Consider the following 24,649-nt stretch of genomic DNA (forward strand, 5'->3'; position numbering starts at 1 on the left):
ACCTTCATATATTTGATGCTGATCATAGTGGATGCTGATCATATATAATGGATGCTGGTCATAGTTGATCCTCTGTCCATCTTCATTTAATTTATGTTTACAATGTTTTGGAGGTTTGTCGACAAGGCCTCCACAATAGCCTCCATCTCCTGTACAGCTACACCTTCATGTCCACTATCATTCAGATGACCATGCTCAATGAGATATGCCTCATAATTCTGCTCCCAGTGCCAAAAATCGCATGTAACCTGCAAACTGCAGTACGAACGTGGTAGCATTTTTGCGATATGGCCCTCCCGTCGCGATATTTCGCTGCTGCAGTCCCTCGAACGATGAGGTGGCAACGTACAGCGAGTGAGACAGCGCCACGCAAGCAAAATACGTATGAAAACGGACGCGGTGACCGTATGTGCGCACGCGGAACAAGTTTGTCAACCCGAACATTGCAGTTTCTGAATTCAGTGACTTTTTTGCACGCGACGAACGAGCGTAGTGACTGTTGATGAATTTTACTCTATAAAAAGTTTTGGGTGTTGTAAAATTTACTCCAACTACGGCGCTGTTCGGGAGTCCACCGGCTCCGTGGAAATTAAAAATCTCTGGAGTACCGTTTCGCTGGCTCCGCACTTTTTAACTAGAACTCCGTCGACTCTGGGAGCGGCCTCGCGGAGCGGAGGGGCTCCGAACAGGCCCTACTTTTGGTGCCTTTTACTGGGCAGATGACTGTTTTTCTTTTAAAAGAAGATCCAACACCCTTTCTCCCTCTCTCTCTCTCAACAAAAATAAAAAAGAAAACAAAAAACTCGAGCTCCTCTGAAAAAAGAACTCAAGGAGGGAGAAGCATTTTTCTCCCCCTTCTTTCCTTCGTCCGCACTCCACCTCGTCGCCATGGATGCAGACCTCCTGCAGCGCTGCCTCGAGGCCGGCGGCCGCGACTTCCTGCTCCACCATCCGTCGTCCCCTCCCTCCCCCACATCCGCCTCTGCCGCCGCCGCCGCCTCCTCCTCCTCTTCTTCCATCCTCCAGTCCCTCCCCCTCCATGTGGTAAACCCTCTCCCCCTTCGCCCCCCTCTCTGTTCTCCTCCATTACTCCCCCCTTAATCCCACCCGCTGCGTTTGATGCAGTCATTCGACCGCGGCTACTACCTCCTCGTGAAGGCGATCCAGGAGCTGCGGGAGCGCAAGGATGGCCTTGTCGTCACCGTCGGCATCGGCGGGCCTACCGGCTCCGGCAAGACCAGGTAGATTATAACCATATTCTCCCCCATCCCTGCGACCGTGTCGCGATGGCTGTTCGATACTATCTATTTCGTTTGGTAAGGAGCTGATTGGTTGTTCATTTGGGGCTGGTGGTGCCGTGCTGCGCAGCTTGGCGGAGAAGGTGGCATCGGTGCTGGGGTGCGTCGTGATTGTGTCCATGGAGAACTACCGCACGGGGGCAGGGGCTGACGAGGGGAGCGACATCGACTCCATCGACTTCGACGCCCTCGCGTGCAACCTCCAGGTACGTGTCCGCTTCTCTCGGAGCCGTTCAACATGCGGATGAGATTGGATGCGTGCAGCTTGTTTGCTTTAATGACGGGTCAGAGTGCAGCCAGAATGGTGGGCGTGGATTCCCTGCTCGATCGTATTCTGAAGGCGCGTGTACTGGTTGTTGCTGTTGGAAGGAGAATACCAGCACTAGTACAATTTATGCCTTCATGGGTGGCTGCATACGGGTAAAGCGGAGTTGTTTCCAGAAAGAGGAGTGCCCAGTTTCTAGTGTTAGTGATACTTTCTGTTATAGTCCTCTATGCAAGCAAATAATAGAACAGAGTCCAAAGATGCATATGCTCCGTGAAATTTGGCCGAACCACCAACTTCCGTATTGTGATTATTATTTGAAATAGTAACCGTCCCATGCTAATGATCTTTTAGCCACCTCAGGAGTAAGGTCCAAGCCTAACTGTATGACTTATGATTCACATGTCCGACCTAACTGTATGACTTAGGATGCACATGCCCGAGAAGTCGACGGAAGATATGATCATGCCTAGTGGTTTTATACTATGTATGTAGTTGAATTAGAGAAGTTGCCATATAAATTTGGCAAGCAGAATATATGGGGGTAGCTAACATGGGAAAAGGGTTTATGCTTTAATTTGTATCTTTGTTGCACTATTGCTTTCCACCGCAACCCTCATACATCTGGATGCTGCAGAATATTTATACTCATACCAGCAGGGGTTATTAGAATGTTTGATTGTTTATGTATTTATTGTCTTGGCTCTGGAAGTAAGCACATGTTAGAAAAGAACCAAAATCTGTCTTAGGACTGTTTTCCGGCAAATGGTTCGGAGTGCTTCTTTCTGACTCTTGATTGTCTCTCGGAAGGGATCAGAATCATGTCAGCAGTGACCAAAATGCTACCAGAATATTAATAGAGGCAGAAAAAATATATTTGATGGAACTGGATAATGCTTGCTTTTATCAGATAAATATGTTAATAATCTATCTCATGAGAGCAAGCATGATCACCTGCATCAATTATTATTTCAATGTTGTGCCCCCTAGGTATGCGATTTGACAGATATTGTGAAATGAACTAGTAAAAGATATTAGCTTATGGCACGAAGACATGTATACATGAGCTACCTACCATCCTTAAGTTCCGTGCATATGTTCCTACTTGATTATGTAACTTGATCAACATGGCCACTGGCACAAAGCATATCTCACCTGTTGAGCATGCTCTTGGTATTGACTGGGCTTGGTCTTGTTCTTATGCATTTGTGTATGGGCTGCGTGATCTTGTTTTTCTTCTATACTTTTCATTTTGTGGTGTTTTACATACAAAATGTAGTGCATGATCTTTGTGGAGCACTCATTTGCATGATCAGAATATAGCTCAAATAATCCGGGGACCCAACAATCCAAATTTGCATTGGTTCTGATCTGCTTATTTGCAAATATATAATAAACCAAATTTCATTTCATCGGGTGAAATTTCAAAACATGCCTTTGTGAATGAGTTTGCAATTCTGATCTTAAAAGACCAATCTCTCTGGTGTACCATTACTTTTTAATTGAGCATCTAGCAGCCGATTGATTTGGTCTTGTTGGGCCATGCTTAACCAGCTGGAATACACAAATTGGAATTTCTGCTTTGTCCATGTTTCCAAAAGTAATTTGCTCTTTTTATCTACACTTGATGTTCTTATCAAATCAATATTCCGTTTGTAACCACTGTTAGGTAATGTTTAATATTCTTGCTTGCTTGCTATATTGACAATTTTCTGCTTATTTAGGTGTATGACAAGTATCCTTACAATCATGTTTGCTGAGCAGGAACTAGTGAAGGGCAAAGATACGTTGATGCCACTGGTTGATTTTCAAGAGAAGAAACGTACAGGATGGAGACAACTGAAGATTTCATCATCTGGAGTGGTGTGATATCTCAGACTACATGCTAGACATTATTGACAACCTTAGGATCAGATAATCTTGCTATATTGATACAAGTTATCCTTGTAGGTGATTGTTGATGGTGCTTATGCTCTGCATTCAACACTAAGGTCACTGCTCGATATTCGTGTTGCTGTGGTAAAACATTGGTTTGAAATCTTTTTGTTACATGACAATAGCAATGGCCCAAGTTAATGTTTAATCTTTTACACAATTTCAGGTTGGTGGTGTTCATTTTAGCCTGCTTTCTAAAGTTCAGCATGATATTGGAGATTCTTGTTCATTGGACTATCTGATTGATAGCATATTTCCGCTGTTCAGAAAGCACATTGAGCCAGACCTGCATCATGCTCAAGTATAAATATAATTTCTGTAATTCTCTGTTTTTCCTTTAGTTTGTAGCTACCATTTATACATTCAGTCTGGACATAACCTATTTGAGTTGCTGGTGCAGATTAGAATTGATAATAGCTTTGTCTGCTCATTCCGTGAGCCGTACTACAAACTGAAATGCAAAAATGAGGTCAGCAATGGTTTACAGTTGATTAATAACATTTTGTGTATGCAGTTTTTTGTAATATAATGCAGCAGCTTTTGTTTACGCTATAGTTATGTAAACTACCTTTGATTGGAAGGTCTTAGGCTGAAAACCCCAAGCTGTTGAGCAAAGCCTGTTCTTTGCTAGTGGGTGTCAGAGCACCGAAATTGAAACATGGTGTTGCGCTGTTTACCTTAACGGCCCACCAGCATAGCTTGTCATCTTTGTTTACATTGACAATATTCCGTTCCTCTTCAGTTTCAAATGACTACTATGTGACAGTGCAAATCTACTTCTCTGTGGAATAGTAGATTGAGGTGTATAACATCATTGCTAGGACTTTAGTTGCTTATCGCTAGGTTTTTATGCAGTCTAGACTGCATGCAGTCAAAGCACTTTAACTTTGGCCATTAATGTCTTTATGAATGTTCCGATCAGATGTATGAAATTGTGAGTATAAGCCTTAAAAAATGCATGTAATAGTAAATTTATTGGGTTCTATAGATATATTTTAGTGGAAATTGCTGGTTAAATTTGTACTTTGGAGACCGTATCAGTTTTCGAATTGTCATTTATTTGCATTTTGATGTAGGATAGTATTATTTAATTAAAATGCTCATTGCCTCATTGGTCAAACATTGATATATTGTCCGATGATGGATACAACCATATATTTTCATCCAGTCAGCATTAATTGCAACCATACTACTTCATCGTACTCTTACCTGATGTCCTAAACTGCATGGAATAAATAAACCTTTCAAAACTTTGACCACCAATATAACCATCTTGATTTGTCACATGAAAATGGTAATATTATATTTGTCATCAGAAGTAGTAGTTTCATATTATTAGAACTAGTAATAATCAAGGATGTGTGTGGAGACTGTCATTGGTCCAAAATTACAAGAAAAGGAAATGGAGGTGTACATATTGACACGGAACCTACAATCAGAATGTGCAGTTACTGTTGCTTAGGCCCCGCTTGGATTGTCGGTTGCTTCCCAAATACCTCCGTAATTGATACAGACCTCCGGCCGTCGTTTTTATTCCAGACAGAAAACGCACTGTGGCCTGTAATTTACACCTGTAAATTAAATCTGGGTGTATAAACTTACACCGAATCCAAGCGGGGCCTTAATTGTTGTTATGCCTACTGTTTTCTTGTATTTTGATTCTTTAACTTTGCCTATTGTCTTTGTAGTTACCAGATGGCCAGAAATTCTATTCTTTTGATAAAAGTAAATCAGAAACTGAGAAGTGCGTATCCTTTCTTCCTTCCTTTCTGAATTCATATTTACATTCATCCAGAGTTGTTCTGTTGATATCAAGTTCTCTGGTAGATTTATCATGCTTATGCCTATTCAACATTTCAGTTTGTGACAATTGTTTGCTTAAACTATTTCAGCTTTATTGAGATGTACCTTAGGCCACCTTTTGCTTCTGAAGAAATTAAAATTGATGATTGGATTAAAGTTACGCAATGTGGTATAAGATACTACCTGTCTCTCGGGGACCAGAGGATTGTTGACAAGTTCTTTATTATCCGTCCAAAAGCTGAGTTTGAGGTAATGATCTTATCATCCTAAACTTCTGAAATTGTTAAATCGTATAATAACAACATGATATCTTCATTGAATATTCAAATTAGCCCCAACTACCAGGAAGAAAATTGGCGTTGACTTAGTGAGACCATCCACACTGTGTGTGAGAGATAGAGGGCGTATGAGGGAGAGGCGCACGAAGGATTGTGGACGTAGGATTTTTCCCCCCCTTCGATCCGATCTGAAACATTGTGCAAAACAGGCTGATTCAAAGTAGGTCCCATTTTGTATGTTGACCAATTCACCGGAGATGGCCTAAGATCAAATACTATGTGTTTGGCTGTTTACCAATGTTTGGAAGAGGCCAGACGCAACTAGAGGTGTTTTGGCTATTGCATTATTGCATATTCACTTGCAGTTTCTTCTGCATGGCTTCCATCACTGATGAAAGCGGAAGAAAAAGAGAAGGATATTTGTTCTTCATTGATTTTATCCATTATAAATAACAAATACAACAGAGAAATGATATGTGTTAAAGTGGGTATTATTTGTTGCTGGTTTATACCATAAATGTTTTTGTGAACTGTTATGCTGTTGTGCATAAACAAAATCAAAGTTGACATGGCTATTGATTTGTAAGAATGTCTGGCATAAATCAATTGAATTATGTGCCACTTTGGTTCCATTTGTTTCTGATGGATGTCTTACCTCAGAACTTCAGATTTTTCCAGTGTATATGAAATATGTAGGATTAAATAATTTGTTTTCAGTATTATCTTGCAAGATTTTCTAGTAACAGGCAAATGGATTAGAACAATTTTTTCTTTAGAACACATTACCAGATATATAACTGGAAGCTCTAGCTTCAAGCCTTCAACTTCATTTATTTGGACAAAATTAAAAATAACCCAATAGTTAGGAATACTCCGTCTGTTCCTGAATAGATGCCGTTCCAGCATTCAAAAATTGTTCTTAGATACATGTCAGTGTATCATTTCGAGATAACTTCACACCAATTTTTGCTTGGCATACCCCTCCTTTTGGCTATCTCTAATGCTTAGTATGTACTAGAGTTACAGGAATTACAACTGGATTTGACTCTCTTATGTGTTTGCCAATTTTTGAATGTGTCTCAGGTTGGACGGACAACTCTTGGAGGATTGTTGGCCTTGGGATATAGTGTTGTTGTTAGCTTTAAACGTACGTCCAGAACTGTCAAGAGAGATCAGTTATTAATCGCAGCAGAGACTATTGATAGCCTGAACGAGTCCTTTTTGGTATTAAAAGGGCCAAGTAGGAAGGTATGAGCTCCTGCATACAGTTTTTTTTTACATTATACTTGTATGGAGCAACAATTACTTGGAAACCGTGATCACCCTTAACAACTAGTCTCTGTCATCTCTGGTACTTGCATGCCTATATCCTCATCCTGGTACTCTAAATAATTTTGAAAGTTCTTGTGCTAAAACTGGAACCTTGACTCCTGCAGTACATGCTTGTGGACACCCTAGAAAAGCCTGATGTTTGTTTGCTTCTGGCTTGTAACAATTTTGGTCCTTTAAATGATCAATGGATCCAATCTCCTCTTATCTGGAACATACTATATATTTATATGACTGAGTTGTATACTACATCCTCCTGCATCATCAATGATGCGGTGGATTCGTTCAGGGGAAACTATTACGACACCGCCCGATTTTCCTCCAGTGCAAGCCGAATTGAGTTCAGCTAAGGTGCACCCATCCTGAGTCCAGCTATACGTCCGGAGTAATCCTAGACCAAGTTGAATATGTCACTTGTATGTTTAGCAGTCGTATTAGGGCAGGGTTCGTATTAAGAATCCCTTCCTACGAATTTGAATCGCCATGGTTGGCTGATCTAAGCAAAAGATGGCGGCAGCAGCAGTAGAGTCAAGGATGAGTGGTGATCCTAGTGACGGGTATGTGTCATGCATCAGCAAGAGCTAGGAATGCTAAGCGAGTCCTCCAGAAATGTGCAAGGCAGAGGAGGCGACGGTCTGTTGGTGGTAGTAGATGGGGTCACAGAAGAGATCGATCGTGAGAGCGGCTAAAAAAATGATCTAAGAGGCCGAGGCCTTAATTGGCTCTCGTTACCATGTTAGAAGGAATAGCAACTTGTACTACCATGAGGCCCTAGGTTACAAGTACAAGGTATTTGTACATCAAACCTTTTACAACAGGGTCATACATGTAACGTCACGAAACTGTAATTGTCCATGGAGCTGAAGTTCTACGATTCCCCCCCTTCTAGTTGAGCTATAAGGCTGTTTTGAACTTGTAGATGGCTGTAATTTCTAATTATGTTCTCAATTGATAAGCTTAGTGCTTTAACAGTGCTTTATTATTGCTTTTCTAGTGAAGGAAGGGTGCTTTTGAATTCTTAATTATTTGAATTTCCTTCAAGTCCTACATGTTAGAACCTTTAGGTGTCTTTCTAATTATGTTCTCAATTGATAAGATTAGCGCTTTAACAGTGCTTTATTATTGCTTTTCAAATGAAGGAAGGGTGCTTTTTAATTCTAAATTATTCAAATTTCCTTCAAGTTGCTTTATTATTGCTTTTAAAGTGAAGGTGGGGTGCTTTTGAATTCTAAATTATTCGAATTTCCTTCCAAGTCCTACATGTTAGAACCTTTAGGTGTCTTTTGATGTTCGTTATTATTGAACTTCAGATGCATTTGGAAAATGTTACTTACTTGCATAATTTAGATTGTTGCAGCAGAAGCTTCCAATCTAGGCATAAAGGGTCCGTGGATAACAAAGTCCTACCTGGAAATGATCCTGGAGAGCAAAGGTAGAAGTCTTGTTTAACTATTTTGTGTTTCCAGTCAAAGCTGTCTGCTAATATGTATCTTGTTTGTTTTTAGGAGTTCCACGAGTTAATACACCCCCACCAGTCTCCAGCACACTACTGACTGACAGTCAAGAAAAGAAAATTGCTGTGCCTAAACCAATTCGTGTTCTTACCGATAGAGTTGCATATCTTGATGACTTTGTGCAACCATGGACTAGGTCTCCACCCAAAAAGTTTGACCAGGAACCTTCTCTGGGAAAATGGCAGTTTATTCCAGGTTTTCAACTTTTCACTTCAGACCAGAAATCTGTGATGCATTTTTCCACACGTTATCTATATGAAAAAGGAGAAGCCTGTTTTTCCGTTTCTTCTCGTTGGAGCACCAACTCCAGGGCTTTCCTCTGTACAATGTCTCATGATTATCTCTAACACGTTCTCAGATTCTTCTTCAAGAGGTAACATCCAGCTAGCACCCCTGCCAGATTCTTATGACTTAGATAGGGGTCTTCTTCTATCAGTTCAAGCAATTCAGGTAAGGTACCACACATATTTTTTCGGGCAGTAGTTTATGCATACGCAGATCTAAGAATGTTCCATTAATCGTTGTTTTTCAGGCAGTGTTGGAGACCAAAGGATTTCCTGTCATTGTTGGGATTGGTAATGGATGTCCCTTTTGGCCTTACCTTATCTAGCGGACTGATGTAGTATTTTAAGTAAAATTTATAGGCCAAGTATCTCCTTTAGGATTGTTGACAAGTACTTTACCCATACCACTTTGCTGGCACAACTCAAAATGTTAAGCCCTTTGCCTCAGATATTCTTGGTAGCAATTTCACATTTCCGTGTTCACTTTATGGTGTCACCATCACTCAAGTGTTTTTGAAACCTAAGTTACCCCCAAGTTTCACCTAATTCTAATTGAATCGATATCTTTTACACGTACTGTACTGCATGACTACTGCAATACGGGAAATTCTACTTATAGTTTTTAAGAAAACAACATGTGATAGTTATGCCATTTGCTTACAAGTCATGTCAACTGTGCTGGATTCCCGGCGCATTACAGTCCATGCCTGTACAGTTTTTCTTTTAGGAATAACTGGTGTTCAAGTGTCTCTTCTTGCTTGTGTTTTAATACCAGTACTGGCTGCTTGTACCTTTCTGGTAATCGAATAAACATATATGTGTACTGGAAAAACTGTCTGCTAAACAGAGGCAGCCTTTCTATTTACTAAATCTAACTACTATACCTGTCAAAAGATGAGTTAAAAGGAATTAGATAACAGTTAGAAGGTCAGAATTCACATCACAATTTGTAAATCGTACCAGTCAAAATAAATTCAATATGTATTTATTTGGTAATAACCAAATCAATCAAGGTGGAAAACAAATGCAAATTAATACTCCCTCCGTCCGAAAATACTTGTCCTCGAAATGGATGTATCAAGACTTATTTTAGTTATAGATACATCCATTTCATCCATTTCTAGGACAAGTAAGTCTAGATACATCCATTTCGAGGACAAGTATTCTCGGACGGAGGGAGTAATAATCTTAGTTTAGTGTAATTGAAAATAATAGCCTTAAAGAAAGTTACTCTTTATTTTAGCCTGTGGGACTGCACCGGTTTATGACTAGTTTATTACTCCCTCCGTCCCATAATATAAGAGGGTTTTTGACAATACCCTAGTGTAAAAAACGCTCATATATTATGGGACGGAGGGAGTAGAACTTTATAGCAAAGATCTATGTTTCTCTCCCTCTCATTGAAAGTTTCTTCTCTAGGTATTTAAGTTGTCAATATTTACCTGCCCTTATTTGTAGGTGGTCCTAGTGGATCGGGAAAAACAAGTTTAGCTCAGAAGATGGCCAATATAATTGGTTGTGAAGTTATAAGCTTGGAAAGCTATTACAAGCCTGAGCAAGTGAGGGACTATAAATATGACGAGTATAGCTCATTGGATATTGCCTTGCTGACTAAGGTGATGCCATTTTCATTAATTAAATCCACAGATTTTTTGGGTGCGAATTGACAAAATTGACCCTCTATTGGAAGTTCCAGCCAAAAATGACCCTAGTCTGAAACTTTAACCAAATCTGACTCTTTTGCTCAGCGCCAGCCACCCTGGCTCTCAACCTCGCTAGGTCAGCACCATGCTTCTCGGTGCTGAGAAAAACCTAGCAATTTTTGCGAGCCAAACGATGATACGCATGTCAACGTCACGGTTGCCGGAGCTAAGCTTTGAGTGCTCAGCGCCATTCTCTTTGGCGCTGAACAGGTAGTGAGAGCAAGCATGCAGAGCAAAGCAAGTGAGCAACACAAAAAGGCATTTCCTACTATTTATCACTAGGCTGTGACTATTGTTGACTTGTTCCTGTCCCCCTAGTACTAGTACTACCATGCAGGCAGCAGCTTTACATATTTTGATGTACCTGCTGAAACGTGGCTCCCGATTCTGCTACCCTGAGTTAGCATTACCTTCTTTATTCGCCATGCTTTGCCCCGCACGATTGTTTCTGCTCGGGAGCTGCACTCCTGCCTTGAGTCAGTATTCTTTTTTAATTCGCCATGCATTTCTGCTGCATGATTTGCTCACTACCTGCGCAGCTCCAGTGTGAATGGTGACAGTGCCTCTGGCCTACAAAAACGACTTTTGGATCACAAAAAAGCCAAGTTTTTCTCAATGGCAAGATGTATAGTGCTGACCTAGCCAAGACCATCATCGGAATGGTTGGTGCTGAGCAAGAGGGTTGGATTTGGTTAAAAGTTTTGGACTACGGTCACTTTTTACCGATATTTCCACAAGAGTCAATTTTGTCAAAAACACCACTTTTTGTGTATTGTCAAGTGAATTTCGAGTTCCTGTGCCAGAAGATATACGATTGCTTAATCTGAAATTTCTTAACATGCTTCCAAATTTCCGGCCATGCAAACTTAGTTGAAGAGCTGGGATTCCGTTAATTTGTCGTAATCAGCAGATTTACCAGATTTGTTGCCTACAAAACTGAACAGAGCTCGTGCCCAGCCGCACCATGACTGCTGCCCCAAACACAGGTCTGACTGCCTCAACTGGTGGTTCAAGTGGTCGCTCCTTTGGAATCATCTCTAGCTCTATCCCAGCCTGTTGCCCCTAATATAGCCTATGCTGCCTTTACACAGGCTGCCGTAGTTGTGATATCAAATCTGGTCGCCGCTCCCTTGGAACTTGTTCGTGCTGCCACCATGGGGCATCCACCCAGGGGTGGGCATTCACCATTCGGTTTAAACTGAAATTTAGTCAGGTTAATTTGGTCTATTCTAATATATTTTCAGCAAATTCCAACAGAAATAGCTGCCAAAATCAGAGACTCCGAAAACAGAAAGGCCGATCCTTTTCTTGGTTTGTTGGTTCAGTTTACTGGTCAACCGAACAATATCAGATCAGCCGTCCTCGCCACTAAGGTTGCGAAAAATATCACGTCCAAGACCATGCCTCCGTGGAGTGACCGCCTTCATCCTTGTTGATGTTATCTGTGATGCTCCCGACGGCACTACCATGCTCATTTACCCACCGAGGTGCAGCACTGGGTGGCTTTGTGACTAGTGTGGCTGCATGGGGAACAAGGGGGGGATGCCACCGCCAGCTGGAGCGTGGCCAACTAGAGTGGAGCGGTGTTGCTAAGGTGTGGGACTTTGGGGTATGTCAGGACTCAGAAGCTTGGTGGCGGCACGATGAGTGTCTCAGACTGATGGGCATACAACTTTAGGAGGGCAATGGGCTTAGGCTAGCAAAATGCTGATTGATGGCTATTGGGCTGCCCAGTAGTAGCCTTTTAGTAGGTTCGGCAGTAAAGCTGTTGCAGCTATGTTGGTTGGATCAGCGAAGTTCGTTTCCAAGACCCAAAAACCAAATTAAGTGAAATAAATTTGCTTCATCATAAATGCAAAACCGAAAACCGAATCAACAGCAAACTTGGTTTCGGTTTAATGGTTATTTTTCCCATCCCTGTATATCTACCAAGATCAGATGTCTTCCTCTACATTGTGCTGGTAATACCATTTGGCCACCGGGTCCTCTCCAAGTCATGCCACTGCCACTGGGGCTACTCTAACGTCAGCTCTGTCTCGGCTCTTCTCCTGCCTTGGGCAGCACTTAGCAGATTGGTGATCGCCACCAGTTGGTCTGGTTTAGGTGATGCTGGCATTGTTGTTGTGGGTCCATTTGAGGGTTGCTATGGCTTCACCTGCTTGAGGAATGCCGCCATTGCCTCTCTACAGGGCATACTTGGCAACTGTTATCAACTACCACAATGGCTCTTGCTGTAACACTACCGACGGTATTAGGTAATGTGTATTGTCTCCCGCTCCAGTACTTGCTCCACCATCTTTGCTCACTTGTCCTCATCGAGTCATAGGACTTACTGTATTTTGGATCATGGTGCCTCCTCCTGGATGGCACGAGACACTTCTCTGGGTCATAATGATCTTCTAGCTATTTACTTGTCTTTTCAGACATGTGATCGTACAATCGATGCCTGCACCTACCAGAACTCTTTTGCCTCATTTCTATACCTGTGATGTTTCCCATATTCCTCAGCTTGCTATGCAGCTTATCTCTATTGACCATCTTTCTGATCTTGGTTTGGCAGCTCCTGCTTTCTTCTGTCAAACAGCAGCACTAGTTGGTAGTGGTTGGTGGTCGCTGCTGTTGAGATCCGTGATAACACTACATCATTGACTGACTTCACATTCTTTTGCTTCCGGTACATCGCATACCATTGCTTCTTCCTTGCACACTGTCACTGCTTTTGATACCACCACCATGTGAAGCTTTGCTCACTGGCACAAACGTTTTGGTCACCTGTGTGGATCACGTCTTGTGTCTGGCTACGACCTGCAAACTTGGTGAGCAGGCACAACTCCCCTGCCTTTCCAGGCACAATGTTTCTACTCCCCTCTTTGTATATTCTTCACTCAGATGTCTGGGGTCTGCCCCCTTTCATTTCAAATTGGGCCATTGCTATGTGATCTTCATCAGATTTTTGTGCCTATTGTCAGGCTCCTTCGTACAAATACAATGAACTTCATTGTTTTGGCGGTGTTCGTAGCAAAAGGGAGAAAACAATGTTCTTTTAGTCAACATAGGTATCAAGGATCACATCATTCTGTTTGCTGCCGTTCCGGCATTTTGTTTTTTGACTTATGCAGTTTAGATTCTTTGTACACATGGTTTGAGTAAGTATGTAGTATGTTCTCCCTTCCTGCCTGTTAAATGAATCCTTTCTTTGCACTGCAGAATATTAAGGAGATTAGAAATACTCATAAAGCAAAAGTCCCTTGCTTTGACTTTGAGAAGTTCAAAAGAAATGGATTCAAAGAGTTCCAAGTGTCCGAGGAATGTGGAGTGGTAAACTAACTCATCTAACACTTCTGTAGTTCATTTGAGTACCTTTTGTTATGGTTCATTTTGCTCAGCAGGGAGCGCCTTGCCACCTTGGTGAATAATGAGTTCAGCAGGGAGCAATTTTTCCAGTCCTTATTTCTTAATAACTGTCTCTGTAGCTTGGTACTTGTTAAGATCCCAATGCTTTTCCACAGATAAAAATCACATTAGATGATAAAAAATCACTGTAGTGCTATGTTTCAGACTTCCAGCCCAACATTATTTATTCATGCCCTTAGATTTGTACACATTACAGCTTAGCCTAAATTGTTTCTTGCCTTGCATTTTTCGACTACCAGGTAATCTTTGAAGGTGTCTATACTTTGCATCCTGCCATAAGGAAATCACTGGATTTGTGGATTGCAGTTGTAAGACTCCGTGTTTTAAATATTGAAGAATTGTTGGCCTAGTCGCATTATCTGCTACTTCATTATATTTATATCTGGAGATTAACTATATTCCCTGTACTAGGTTGGGGGAGTTCATTCTCATCTTATTGCAAGAATACAGAGAGACAAGAATCGTGCTGGCTTTTCTATTTCCCAGAATGAAATTATGACCACCGTGTTTCCGCTGTTTCAGCAATACATAGAACCACATCTTGTCGATGCTCATGTTGGTACAAGAGACATGAGTGTTAACTTATTTGATTTATGCCATATGTGAAGGTGGTCTGGACTCATGAAATATTTCTTCTTTATGTACTTTGCAGCTTAAGATTCAAAATGATTTTGATCCTGTGCTTTCTCCTGAAAGCTCGCCTTTTGTATTAAAAAGCACAAAACAGGTAAGTTATGTAGCTCTATTTGTCACTCTTCATGTTTCCATTGGTTTGAGTTTTTTTTCCCTTTTATTTATTTTAAAAATAGGTATCCTACCAAGACATACTAAAAGTGCTTGATGCCAGTAAGGTCTGCAGCTCTGTCCAGAATTTTACTGATGTGTACTTAAGGCTTCCTAGCATACCATCAAATGGACAGCTGACAGAAGGTGAGTGTATTAGGGTCAGAATATGTGAAGGAAGATTTGCAGTGTTAATACGAGAGGTTTGTGTACCTTCCACATTTCCATTTTTCGTTCTGTTTTATTGACTCAGTTCAATGGCATGTTACCATCTCATCTCTTCTATTTATCCAGCCTATAAGGGAAGGGAATTTTATTATCCAGCCAAAGGTTGATTTTGATATTAGTGCCAGTACTGTGGCAGGACTGCTTAAGCTTGGGTACGTTGTGTGTTGTATGGCATTTTCCTTCACCTGTCATACTTTCATAAGAAATTCGTGTAGTCCATGTGATACTTGAGCAGATTGTCTTGGAAAGTTCCTATACTTGTCTAGTGGGCCAGTGGGACCATTTCTAGTATAACTAATGTTACAGATGGATTAGTAATAAGATGCTATATCATAAAACGACAATATGACCTCTTCCCTCTAAAATTCCACATCGACTTGCCATCACTAGACCCTTCAACCACATCATTCAAACATATAGCTAAATGCATGCAAATAACAAAAGCAGAACATTGTTCAAAAGTGGCCTGAGTTGTGACTTTTGATGCATCAAGATCTATGTGTGACCCTTCAACCACATCATTCAAACATATAGCTAAATGCATGCAAATAACAAAAGCAGAACATTGTTCAAAAGTGGCCTGAGTTGTGACTTTTGATGCATCAAGATCTATGTGTAGTTTAGGGACCCACTGTACAATTTTATCCTCATTAATTTTGTAACCAAGTGCATTTTCCTATCTTCTTGAAATATGCTCCAGTATCCAACATGAGGATGATCCGTCCAGTGGTCCTTATGCCGCCGGCTTGGTAGTTTGTAGATCTGCAATAGTTAGTGTTGTTTTTTGAGGAGGGATGTTAATAGTATTATGTTTTTTTTCTTGACTAGTGTCAAAAATGCCTAGTGTCAAAAACGCTCTTATATTATGGGACAGAGGGAGTAGGTAGTAGTCATGAGTCATTGTAGCATTGACTACATCTTTGTTCCTTTGTGCTGTGCAATACAACAAACTCCGTTCATAACAGTTCAGTAGTTGATCAGTCGTGAACTGACCTGTTGCATGGTTGCTGGAAATTTTAGGAGATATTAGTTGGTAAAAGAATGTTGTGGCAACATATCTAGAAATCTAAAACTTCTGCTGTGTGATCACTCACGAAAATGTGATTCTAGGCAGTTAAATTCTCAGTTGATACACCAAAAGCTTACTATCTGCATGCTAAATTATTTCCAGCTCTTTGGGAAGTGAAGTAGTATGATTTATTATTTTGCTTCCCACTTTGTAGCTACCAAGCTGTTGCATACATTGAAGCTTCTGCCGTGATTTACCAAGATGGAAAGGTTATTATTTTCCTTCAGAGTTATACTCATTTTCCTTTCTTGGAAAGAAATTTACTGGAATATGCATGCTCCATGATCTCTGGTTGATGGTTCTTCTATAAGCTTATGACTATTGCTGAGTTGTGGTTAAGGACCAATGGGGATAGCAATTGTACCACATTGAAGGCGTATTTGCCTAGAACGCCATTAGCAAGTTGGCAGAAAGATGTCCACATTGACATTCTGAACCCTGGGGCTTTCTACAACATATTTCTCACGCGATGTCACTGCAGAGCCAACAGCCTTTTGGAATGCATCTCTCATATTATAACATTGTATACCTAGGAGTTTTCTTATAACTCAAAAGGTGTGCATTTCTTATGAACGGCTAGTGCTGTTCGTCAACGGGCAACCTGTGGTGCAATAATCACCATGTTTGAGCCGTTGATGTATAGTTAAGTGGTCTATAGTTAAGGACAGACACATTGAACACATTTTTAGCATTGAGTTAACACTTACACATGATTTGAAATATGCTGAATAGGGTATTTTTTTAATGTGGTAGTTTAGTATTGTGACCTGAAAAAGATTTCTCACAGATGTAACTGCAGTGTTCTCAGTCGGAACATCCTACTTGCTAAAAATGTCCCCATAAAGCTATGTATCCTCATATTAAACTAAGAATTGGAGTATAATGGGCTGTTTGGTTTGTGACTAACTTTGCCAAAGATTGCCACACCTAAGGTTAGGCAAGTTTGACCAACTTAGGTGAGTGTTTGGTTCAAGCCACACCTTAGGCAAGCCACACTTGAGCCCCACATGGCATACACACAAAAAGTGTGGCAAGATTCCCTTAGGCTTGCCAACTTGTGGCTCTCATTTTGGGACGAGACTTGCCTGCTCCCCCAGCGTGCTCCCATCCGTGCTCCCGCATACGTGGCATGATTTAATTGGAACAAAATAAGGCCCGGCCCCACCCCCTTAAAATCAGGGGGGGGAGATGATTAGATTAGAAAAAAAAAGGAGAAAAGGACAGCCGTAGGATGGAGTGGGAGCACGGATGGGAGCATGGCGAGGGAGCAGGCAAGCCGGATCCCTCATTTTGATGAACTAACCTTAGGCAAGTTTGGCCAAAATGTGTGGCAAAGTATGGCAATGCTAGTCCTAAAACCAAACAGCCCCTAAATTTCTGGGCCTGGTTCCCATTAAACTAAAAATGTCCCCATAAAGCTGTGTATCCTCATATCCACATCTATGCCAAATTACTGCACCTGGTTCTCCGTCGACGAGCACCCTGGTGCTTGCCGAGAACAAGATGGCCAGCCAATCTAGGAACCTGGTGCCAAAGCCGTATCGGCGAAGGGCATCGAACAGGAATGGCCACCTGACCGAGTCAAAGGCGCGTGCCAGGTCCAGCTTCAGAAGTACGCGTGGGGCGCCAAGCTGATGTAGCAGACGGGCAGACTGGAACACGAGAATGAAATTGTTGTGTAGGCTGCATCCTGGGATGAAGGCGTTCTGGCTTGTGCGGACGAGGGAGTTGAGCTTGGGCGCAAGGCGCAGCGACAGTACTTTGGCGAAAATCTTGGCGACCAAGTGGATGTGGCTTATGGGCCTGAAGTCACCGAGGGCATGGGCGTCCGCGCGCTTGGGGAGCAGGGTGAGCAGCGCCTGGTTAAGGCAGCTGAAGCCGCGGCCTCGCAACGCGTAAAGCTGGCTGAAGACGTTGACGAAATCCTGCCGGACGATGGGCCAGCACGCGCGTAGGAATTCGGCCGTGAAGCCGTCGGGGCAAGGGGCTTTGCGCGCGGGGAGCCGTTTAACCGCCTGCCAGATCTCCTCAGCGTTGAAGGGGGCGTCCAGGTCCTCCAGGCTGGTGGGAGTGATGAGCTCCGAGAGGTCGAGGGCGCAGTCTCGGGGCGCCTCCGAGCCCAGGAGCGCGTTGAAGTGAGCATAGGCCGCGGCAGCCATCTCCGAGGGGTCGGTGATCACGTCCTCGCCGACAAGGATGCTGTGGATCCTGTTCTTTTGGCGCCGATACGTGCATTGTCGATGAAAGAACGATGCGACAGTGCTTTTCTGAACTGGTAGTTATACTGATTCATATTTAAGGTCATATACCATGCTGGCACTCCCTGTGACAGTGCTTTTCTGAACATGACGATTCCAATTGCATACAATTTGGAAAAAAAGTATGATTTAGCTCGTTCCTCACATTTATCTGATTTAGGACTGATTTGCGCATTGTGTTACCATTTACCTTTTTCTCCACACCAATTTTGATTTCTGCAATTTTTATCAACAATGCCTGTGACAATAGATTCATTCTTTCTGCCTTAATCATCATTGGCTCTGCAAGAGCTATCTACTAACACATTATCTTATTCAAATGAAGATTCTTATAGAAGTTGACCATTTACAAGGCGTGACAAACCCATATATTCAAATTAAAGGAACAAATAAGGAGATAGTTTCATCTGCTGCCTCTTCTCTCAGCCTAGATGGTTCATATACAACAAAGGTCTTAAAAATCTTTAGCTAGTTCATCTTAATCGTATATGTACATTCTGCGTATATTTTTCATGGTTTTATTGGTGCTTTGCAGAGCTATCTTCAAATTATTCTGGAGAGTTTACCAGTGGATGATAATGTTACTGCTGGTATTCATAACCAACAAGCTGCTAGGCTACAGGAACTAGTTGAGTTCATCCAGTCACAAGTATGTTAACTTGGAAGACAACACTTTGCATCTTATTTGTACATTATATTCCTGTTACATCTTTTTGAGGAACCTGTCTTGATAGCTATTTTTCAAGGTAAACCAAAGCATCAGTACCTACTTGTATCTTTAATCTCCAATATTACATTATTAGTGTTCCATGGATGATTTGTTAACTTCTGTTTTCAAGTTACATGAGAATGACTTGTAGACTAATGAATATAAATTCTGGTTAAACTTGATATGATTGTGAGCCGACCTTTACCTTATGGCTGACAGTTAGATTGCTTAGCACGTGCACTTCGTGGTTTAAATCTATGTAGCATCATATCTGCCAGTTACTTTTGTCTGAAAACGGACAAGAAGAAAAGAGAAATACCTAACTCCCAATTGTCCACCCCCATTGGTAGGCTTGAATGCCAACAGGGTGCAGGCCAGCAGTGGTGCAGATTGCATTGCAACAAATCTTGTTTGCTTGTTTCATACTCTATCGTAGAAAAGCTTGGTACTTGAATTGTCTTCTGTGGAAGCGTAGGTATTTTTTGTGGTAATTTGGATCATATAGAGAAAGGACATTGTTCCAGTATCTGGTAGCCTGCAGTTTCTGCTTGAATTTACCAGCATGGCAGCATCACGTTTGCCCTCTTGAACATCAAATTCCTCAGGATGTTTTTATTTTCTGCATATGTGTTGGACTTTGCTCGGGTCCCAAGAATTCCTTGCTCTGCCACTTCCTGAACGTCATCAAATTGACAGTTCACTGCATCACCCTGATAATGCTTTTATAATCGAGAATTATAATGGTTTTAATAGTGGTGTTCATCACTGTTCCCAGTGGGTTGGCTAAACCGTTGTTGAAGCATGAGTAGTAATTTTGTATTTTCAGATGCATGTGTGATTTAGTTCTATTTTGTCGGTTTGAACGGCTTGGGAAAATCGCGCTTGAACGCCCCTAATCATAGATCATGTAGCTCCTGGAATTCCCGCAAAGAAAGTGTTGGTTTGGCTGATCAGCTGGTATTATGAACAATTTCATCAGACTTGAAATAATTAATACTGTACATAGTAGATTAGTTGTAAATTGGATTTAAAATCAAATGACGATTTAATATCAAAGTAATCAGGTTTTGTGGCTGCTGTTTTTTTTTCTCAATATATGCTCAACTCTTTCTATTCTTATATATTAAAATACCCCCTAATGCAGGGAGGGAGCTTCAATTCTGATTTATCTTCACCTATAAGAGAAAATTCTTCAACAGATGGTGTGCTTGATGATTTGCAATCCAGAATAAAGAGGCTTGAGAGATGGAATACAATAAATATGGTGATTGTTATGCATCTGTTAGCTTTTAGATCCATTAACTTTGTTGACATCAGTTTAATTCAATTTACATTATAAGCATATTTGAATAATTGAATAGATAATCTATATTTAACTAATATTTGTTCTTCTGCAGGTTTTATGGACTATACTACTGTCTGCTCTTGTTGGGTATTCACTATACCAGAAAAGACGTCATTAACAAGTCACAAGATTGACTCAAGCAAACCACGCCAGTATGTAGTGCTGCTTTGAGAATGCTCTCAGAAAAGTCACAACATTGACTCTGACATCATCTTTTATCCTTTTTGCAGGGATTTTTCTTTATTTCCAGATGTTTTGGCATGGTTGATGAACCGAATCATTTGACAGTTTATTGATAGGTTAGTGCATATAAAATCGTGGTGTTAGTTTCGGAGTTGACATGTAAAGTCATGCATACCACAGGTATACTGTAGCTTAGTTGCGAGCGCTAACTGAAAATAAAGAGGATGTATGTTATACAGGGTGCTGTCAGAGTTTATTCTTGACATGGCCTTTCTACAAATGGACAGATGAACTGTGATTGTTTTCATGAAGGAAAGGGGGGCACTATTTTGAAACGGAGCTCCATTTTTGAACTAGTAAAAATCAAAGGAACGAAAAAAGAGAGCAAGAAGAAAAAGATAAGCTGGACCCTTTGGACTCCTGTAAATAAAGATGATCATAGATGTGGCATGTCAACCTTGTTAGGTGTATCGCTCGCATAAGGCCAGCCTGGGTCGAGCTTCTCTGCCAGAGCACCATGGGCACCGTCGAGAACACATGAATTCTGAATCGAAAATCAACACACAGTGATCGGATCTGAGCACCCGTTGCAATGGTTGAGCCTCGCAGACAGACTGTCACCACAAACCATGCAGATGCAGATGTCCAGGTTTAGCATCACCATGTCCAGCCATTGACGTCTAAGTTTAGGATCGCCGTGTCCAGCCATGGACGTCCAAGTTTAGCATCCTAACCACACCTGAATGACAATTGTCTTCCTTAACCAGCGACAAGTCGCTCAATCTCCGGCGAAGCAAATTGCACCACCATGGCTCCGATCGCCTCCTTTGCCGCAGCGGTGCTTCTACTCCTCGCACTGGCGTCACCGGCGGCAGCCTTCAACATCACCAGAATCCTTGGCGAGTTTCCCGACTTCTCCACGTTCAACGGCCTCCTCAGTCAGACGAAGCTCGCGGACGAGATCAACCGCCGGCAGACTATTACGGTGCTGGCAGTCAACAATGGAGGGATGGGCGCCATCACCTCGCTCCCCTCGGACATCCAGCGGAAGGTGCTCGCCGTGCACGTGGTCCTGGACTACTACGACGCGGAGAAGCTGGGCAGCATGAAGAACCGCTCGGCCGTGCTCACGACGCTCTTCCAGTCTACCGGCCAGGCCACCAACCGGATGGGCTTTATCAACTACACCAGGCGCGCCGCCGACGGCGTCATGATGTTCGGCTCCGCCGAGCCCGGCGCCCCATTGACGTCCCAGATGGTGAAGCCCGTCATGTCCCGCCCTACAACATCTCCGTGCTGGAGGTCAGCTCTGCCATCGTGCCTCCCAGCATCGGCTCCGTCGACAACAGCAGAGCTCGCGCTCCGGCGCCTGCCCTTACTAAGATTCCTGCGCCAGCACCGGCGCCGTCCAAGAGCAAGAAGCCAAAGACGGAGGGAGCCCCCACCCCTGCTCCTGCCCCGTCCGACGACGATTCTAGCGCTAACGCACCTGCCGACGCGGATGGGCCCGACGCGGACGGCCCGGCGACGGATGGGCCCGATGCGGACGGCCCGGCGGCGGATGCGCCGGCAGATGATGATGATGACAAGAGCAGCGACGACACCGGGGACGCTGCGGGCAGGGTGGTTGCCCGTGCAAGTCTCGGTATCGTGGCGCTTCTGGTGATTCTTGTTTCGCTCTGACTTATGCCCCCTGCGTACAAGTAGGTTAGATATGGTTCAAAGCAGCACTACGATGGTGTGTAGGCAAAAAACGTGATCGGATTGGCTGTCAAATCGAAATTACTGTACCAAGAGAAGGCACACTGGCAGGATGTGCGAGATAGGAGGGACGCCGTAGGCGATTTACTTTTTTTTTTAACATCAGTACATACACAAGCGCTCATATACACGCGCATACACTCATCCCTATGAACGCACACACGCACACCCTACCCCTATGAGCACCTCCGAAAAACTGAGCCGGCATATCATCTTGAGATTTATGAAGTCACCGTAGGCGCCTCGTCGTCGACGGGAACGTCTCCTCCCACTGAATGCGCATCGCCGAAAATCCTGAAATAAATCCAGGAATAAATGCGAGCACCAGGATTTGAACCCTGGTGGGCTGGGGATACCACAGTCCCTCTAACCATCCAACCACAGGTTGGTTCGCGCCGTAGGCGATTTACTGCTCAGTATCGTTCGGTGCGTAGTCGAGTGTGTGTCACCTATTTAGTTCTGTAGGACTAGCACAAATGCCTGTGCGTTGCAATGGGGAAAAATAGTTTATTTTCAAGTTCATTTAAAATAATATGTGCAAAAATACATTCGTTGTTCATGCAAATTTTAGTCAATTTTTTTAAGATCCAAAATTATTGAAATAGGACATGCTAATCTTATAGAATATTTCTTTATCTACATCAACATATTTTCTTCTATGATTTTTTTTAGGAACTCATCCTTAAAAGAAATTAGAAACTTGATAAAGTTTAGCCAATACCACTAACAAAATTCGGAGAGAGATAGCATACCTTCGCAGCAACTATTATATTTTTGGGCTTCTTCGTGTGGATGAACATTCACATTCAACGGAAGTGATCTATTTGGATATTTTTTTATGTTAAAAATATTGTACTAAAATAGTGTTTTGGCTCCCCACGTTCCTTGTTTAAAACAAAGTCTATTTATTTTTTCATTAACATTCTTAGCTTCACCGACAACTCAACATAGACATAGCAAAATCCCCTGCACAGCAGGAAGTAGGCCTTGCATTAGAATTTCAACAACAATGGTTTTGTCGAGCGCCGAAAGCAGTATGTATTTCAATGTACCTCAGCATTTCAGGACACGACCTGCGGCCAATTGGACATGCTAAGGAGCAGAGCCTGATCGATCAGCGGCTTCCTCGAGAGCTGCACTTCATTTTTAGGATCAATAAGCCACTTCATTTCTTAAAAAAAGCATTAGGAAACTTGTCTGATACAATTTCAAGAATACAATCCGATGGGTCCTGAACACCTTATCGTGCTATGTTAGCCACATTATTTTCTGGATTTTCTAACCCTGCCAACCTTTGAGCATCATCGCCACAGCCTTGCTATCCACCTCTAAGTGAACATTGTATTATTAGTAAGTATACAATATAATAGATATAGATAAAGTCAAGTATTTTGGCAAAAACAAGATATAGATTTTTTTAAGGGGTAAAAGAATATAGATAAAGTAGCATGGAGTAATAAACAGGCTCTTTTTCTACCTTATTGGGGCCAGTCGGCCTAGCCGCCCCTGCCAGCTCACGGTGCTGTAAGTGCATCTAGTGTCATCCCTAGTTGGTTTTGGAGTATTGACGATAAACCTAATTGAGGGACTAATGTGTTTGTGAGAATTGCAGGATAACACAGGTAGAAGTCCCTCATTGATTCGGTTTTCCTACCAGAGATGACGCCTAAAAATGTATGAAGACATTGATGTCAAAGGTGGTATGTGAAGATATTCACATTGAAGACTATGACAAGAGAAAACATCGCATGAAGCCTATGGAGCTCGAAGACTCAGATCTTTCGTAGTTCTTTTTCTTCTTTATTGAGTCATAGGAACCACCGTACTGTTAAGTGGGGTCCAAGAGAAACAGTCAGAATGACTGAAGTGATGCTTAACCAAAACCTATGTCTTCGAGTGAAGACTATGAGAGCAAATCTTGTCCAGAGTCGGACAAGTCAGCTTTGCTTGTAGCCCAAGTAAAATTGTCGTGTGTGTTTGAAATTTGACCGTTGGAACACGTGTCAGTTCCTTAGTGACCCAGGGTCATTTCGGACAAATCAGGTCGGGTTGCCTAGTGGCTATAAATAGCCCACCCCTACAACCATAAACGGTTGGCTTCTCAGAGTTAGAGTACGACTTTTGTCGTTTGAGAGCAACCCACCTCGAAGCCTTTGAAAGAGAATTCCTTGCGAGGATAAAGCCCTAACCACCCAGAGCCAAAGAGTGTTAGGCATCACTTAAGTCTTCCTGTCTGTGTGATCTGAAGACTTATTACACTTGAGGACTGTGAATCCTCCAGCCGGTTAGGCATCGCGTTCTGAGCATCCAAGAGTCATTGTGGATCGCCGGTGAACGAAGTCTGTGAAGGTTTGGGAGTCTACCTTGAAGACTTACCAGAGTGATTGGGCGAGGACTGTGTGACCTTAGCTCAAGGGGAATACGGTGAGGACTGCGTGTCCGGGACTGTGTGTCCTCAGGTTTAAATACCTAGCCGCCCTAATCAGACGT

At 42.4% G+C, this 24,649-nt stretch overlaps 1 protein-coding gene and 1 pseudogene across 3 annotated transcripts; both read left to right on the forward strand.

Moving 5' to 3' along the window:
• The first annotated feature begins 819 nt into the window (after positions 1 to 819).
• Positions 820 to 20,705, forward strand: LOC119354797. 3 transcript variants are annotated; one of them, XM_037621540.1, is made up of 27 exons: positions 820 to 1,044; positions 1,126 to 1,241; positions 1,369 to 1,504; positions 3,328 to 3,426; positions 3,514 to 3,582; positions 3,665 to 3,799; positions 3,899 to 3,967; positions 5,194 to 5,246; positions 5,391 to 5,550; positions 6,663 to 6,827; positions 8,256 to 8,340; positions 8,414 to 8,617; positions 8,781 to 8,872; positions 8,955 to 8,997; positions 10,165 to 10,322; positions 13,617 to 13,727; positions 14,063 to 14,131; positions 14,235 to 14,378; positions 14,476 to 14,550; positions 14,633 to 14,809; positions 14,901 to 14,986; positions 16,058 to 16,112; positions 18,487 to 18,612; positions 18,697 to 18,810; positions 20,015 to 20,134; positions 20,268 to 20,367; positions 20,446 to 20,705. In XM_037621540.1, the coding sequence occupies exons 1-26, from the start codon at positions 889 to 891 to the stop codon at positions 20,331 to 20,333; spliced, it is 2,883 nt and encodes a 960-aa protein (XP_037477437.1). In that variant the 5' UTR covers positions 820 to 888; the 3' UTR covers positions 20,334 to 20,367; positions 20,446 to 20,705. The 3 variants fall into 3 exon arrangements, with proteins under 3 accessions (XP_037477437.1, XP_037477436.1, XP_037477438.1); XM_037621539.1 differs by having other exon boundaries at positions 821 to 1,044; positions 5,187 to 5,242; XM_037621541.1 differs by lacking the exons at positions 820 to 1,044; positions 1,126 to 1,241; positions 1,369 to 1,504 and adding an exon at positions 1,598 to 1,718 and having other exon boundaries at positions 5,187 to 5,242.
• Positions 20,706 to 20,816: 111 nt separating this feature from the next.
• Positions 20,817 to 22,223, forward strand: LOC119354798 (annotated as a pseudogene).
• Positions 22,224 to 24,649: the final 2,426 nt, after the last annotated feature.

Source organism: Triticum dicoccoides, chromosome 2A, assembly GCF_002162155.2.
Source record: "Triticum dicoccoides isolate Atlit2015 ecotype Zavitan chromosome 2A, WEW_v2.0, whole genome shotgun sequence".
Classification (NCBI taxonomy): domain Eukaryota; kingdom Viridiplantae; phylum Streptophyta; class Magnoliopsida; order Poales; family Poaceae; genus Triticum; species Triticum dicoccoides.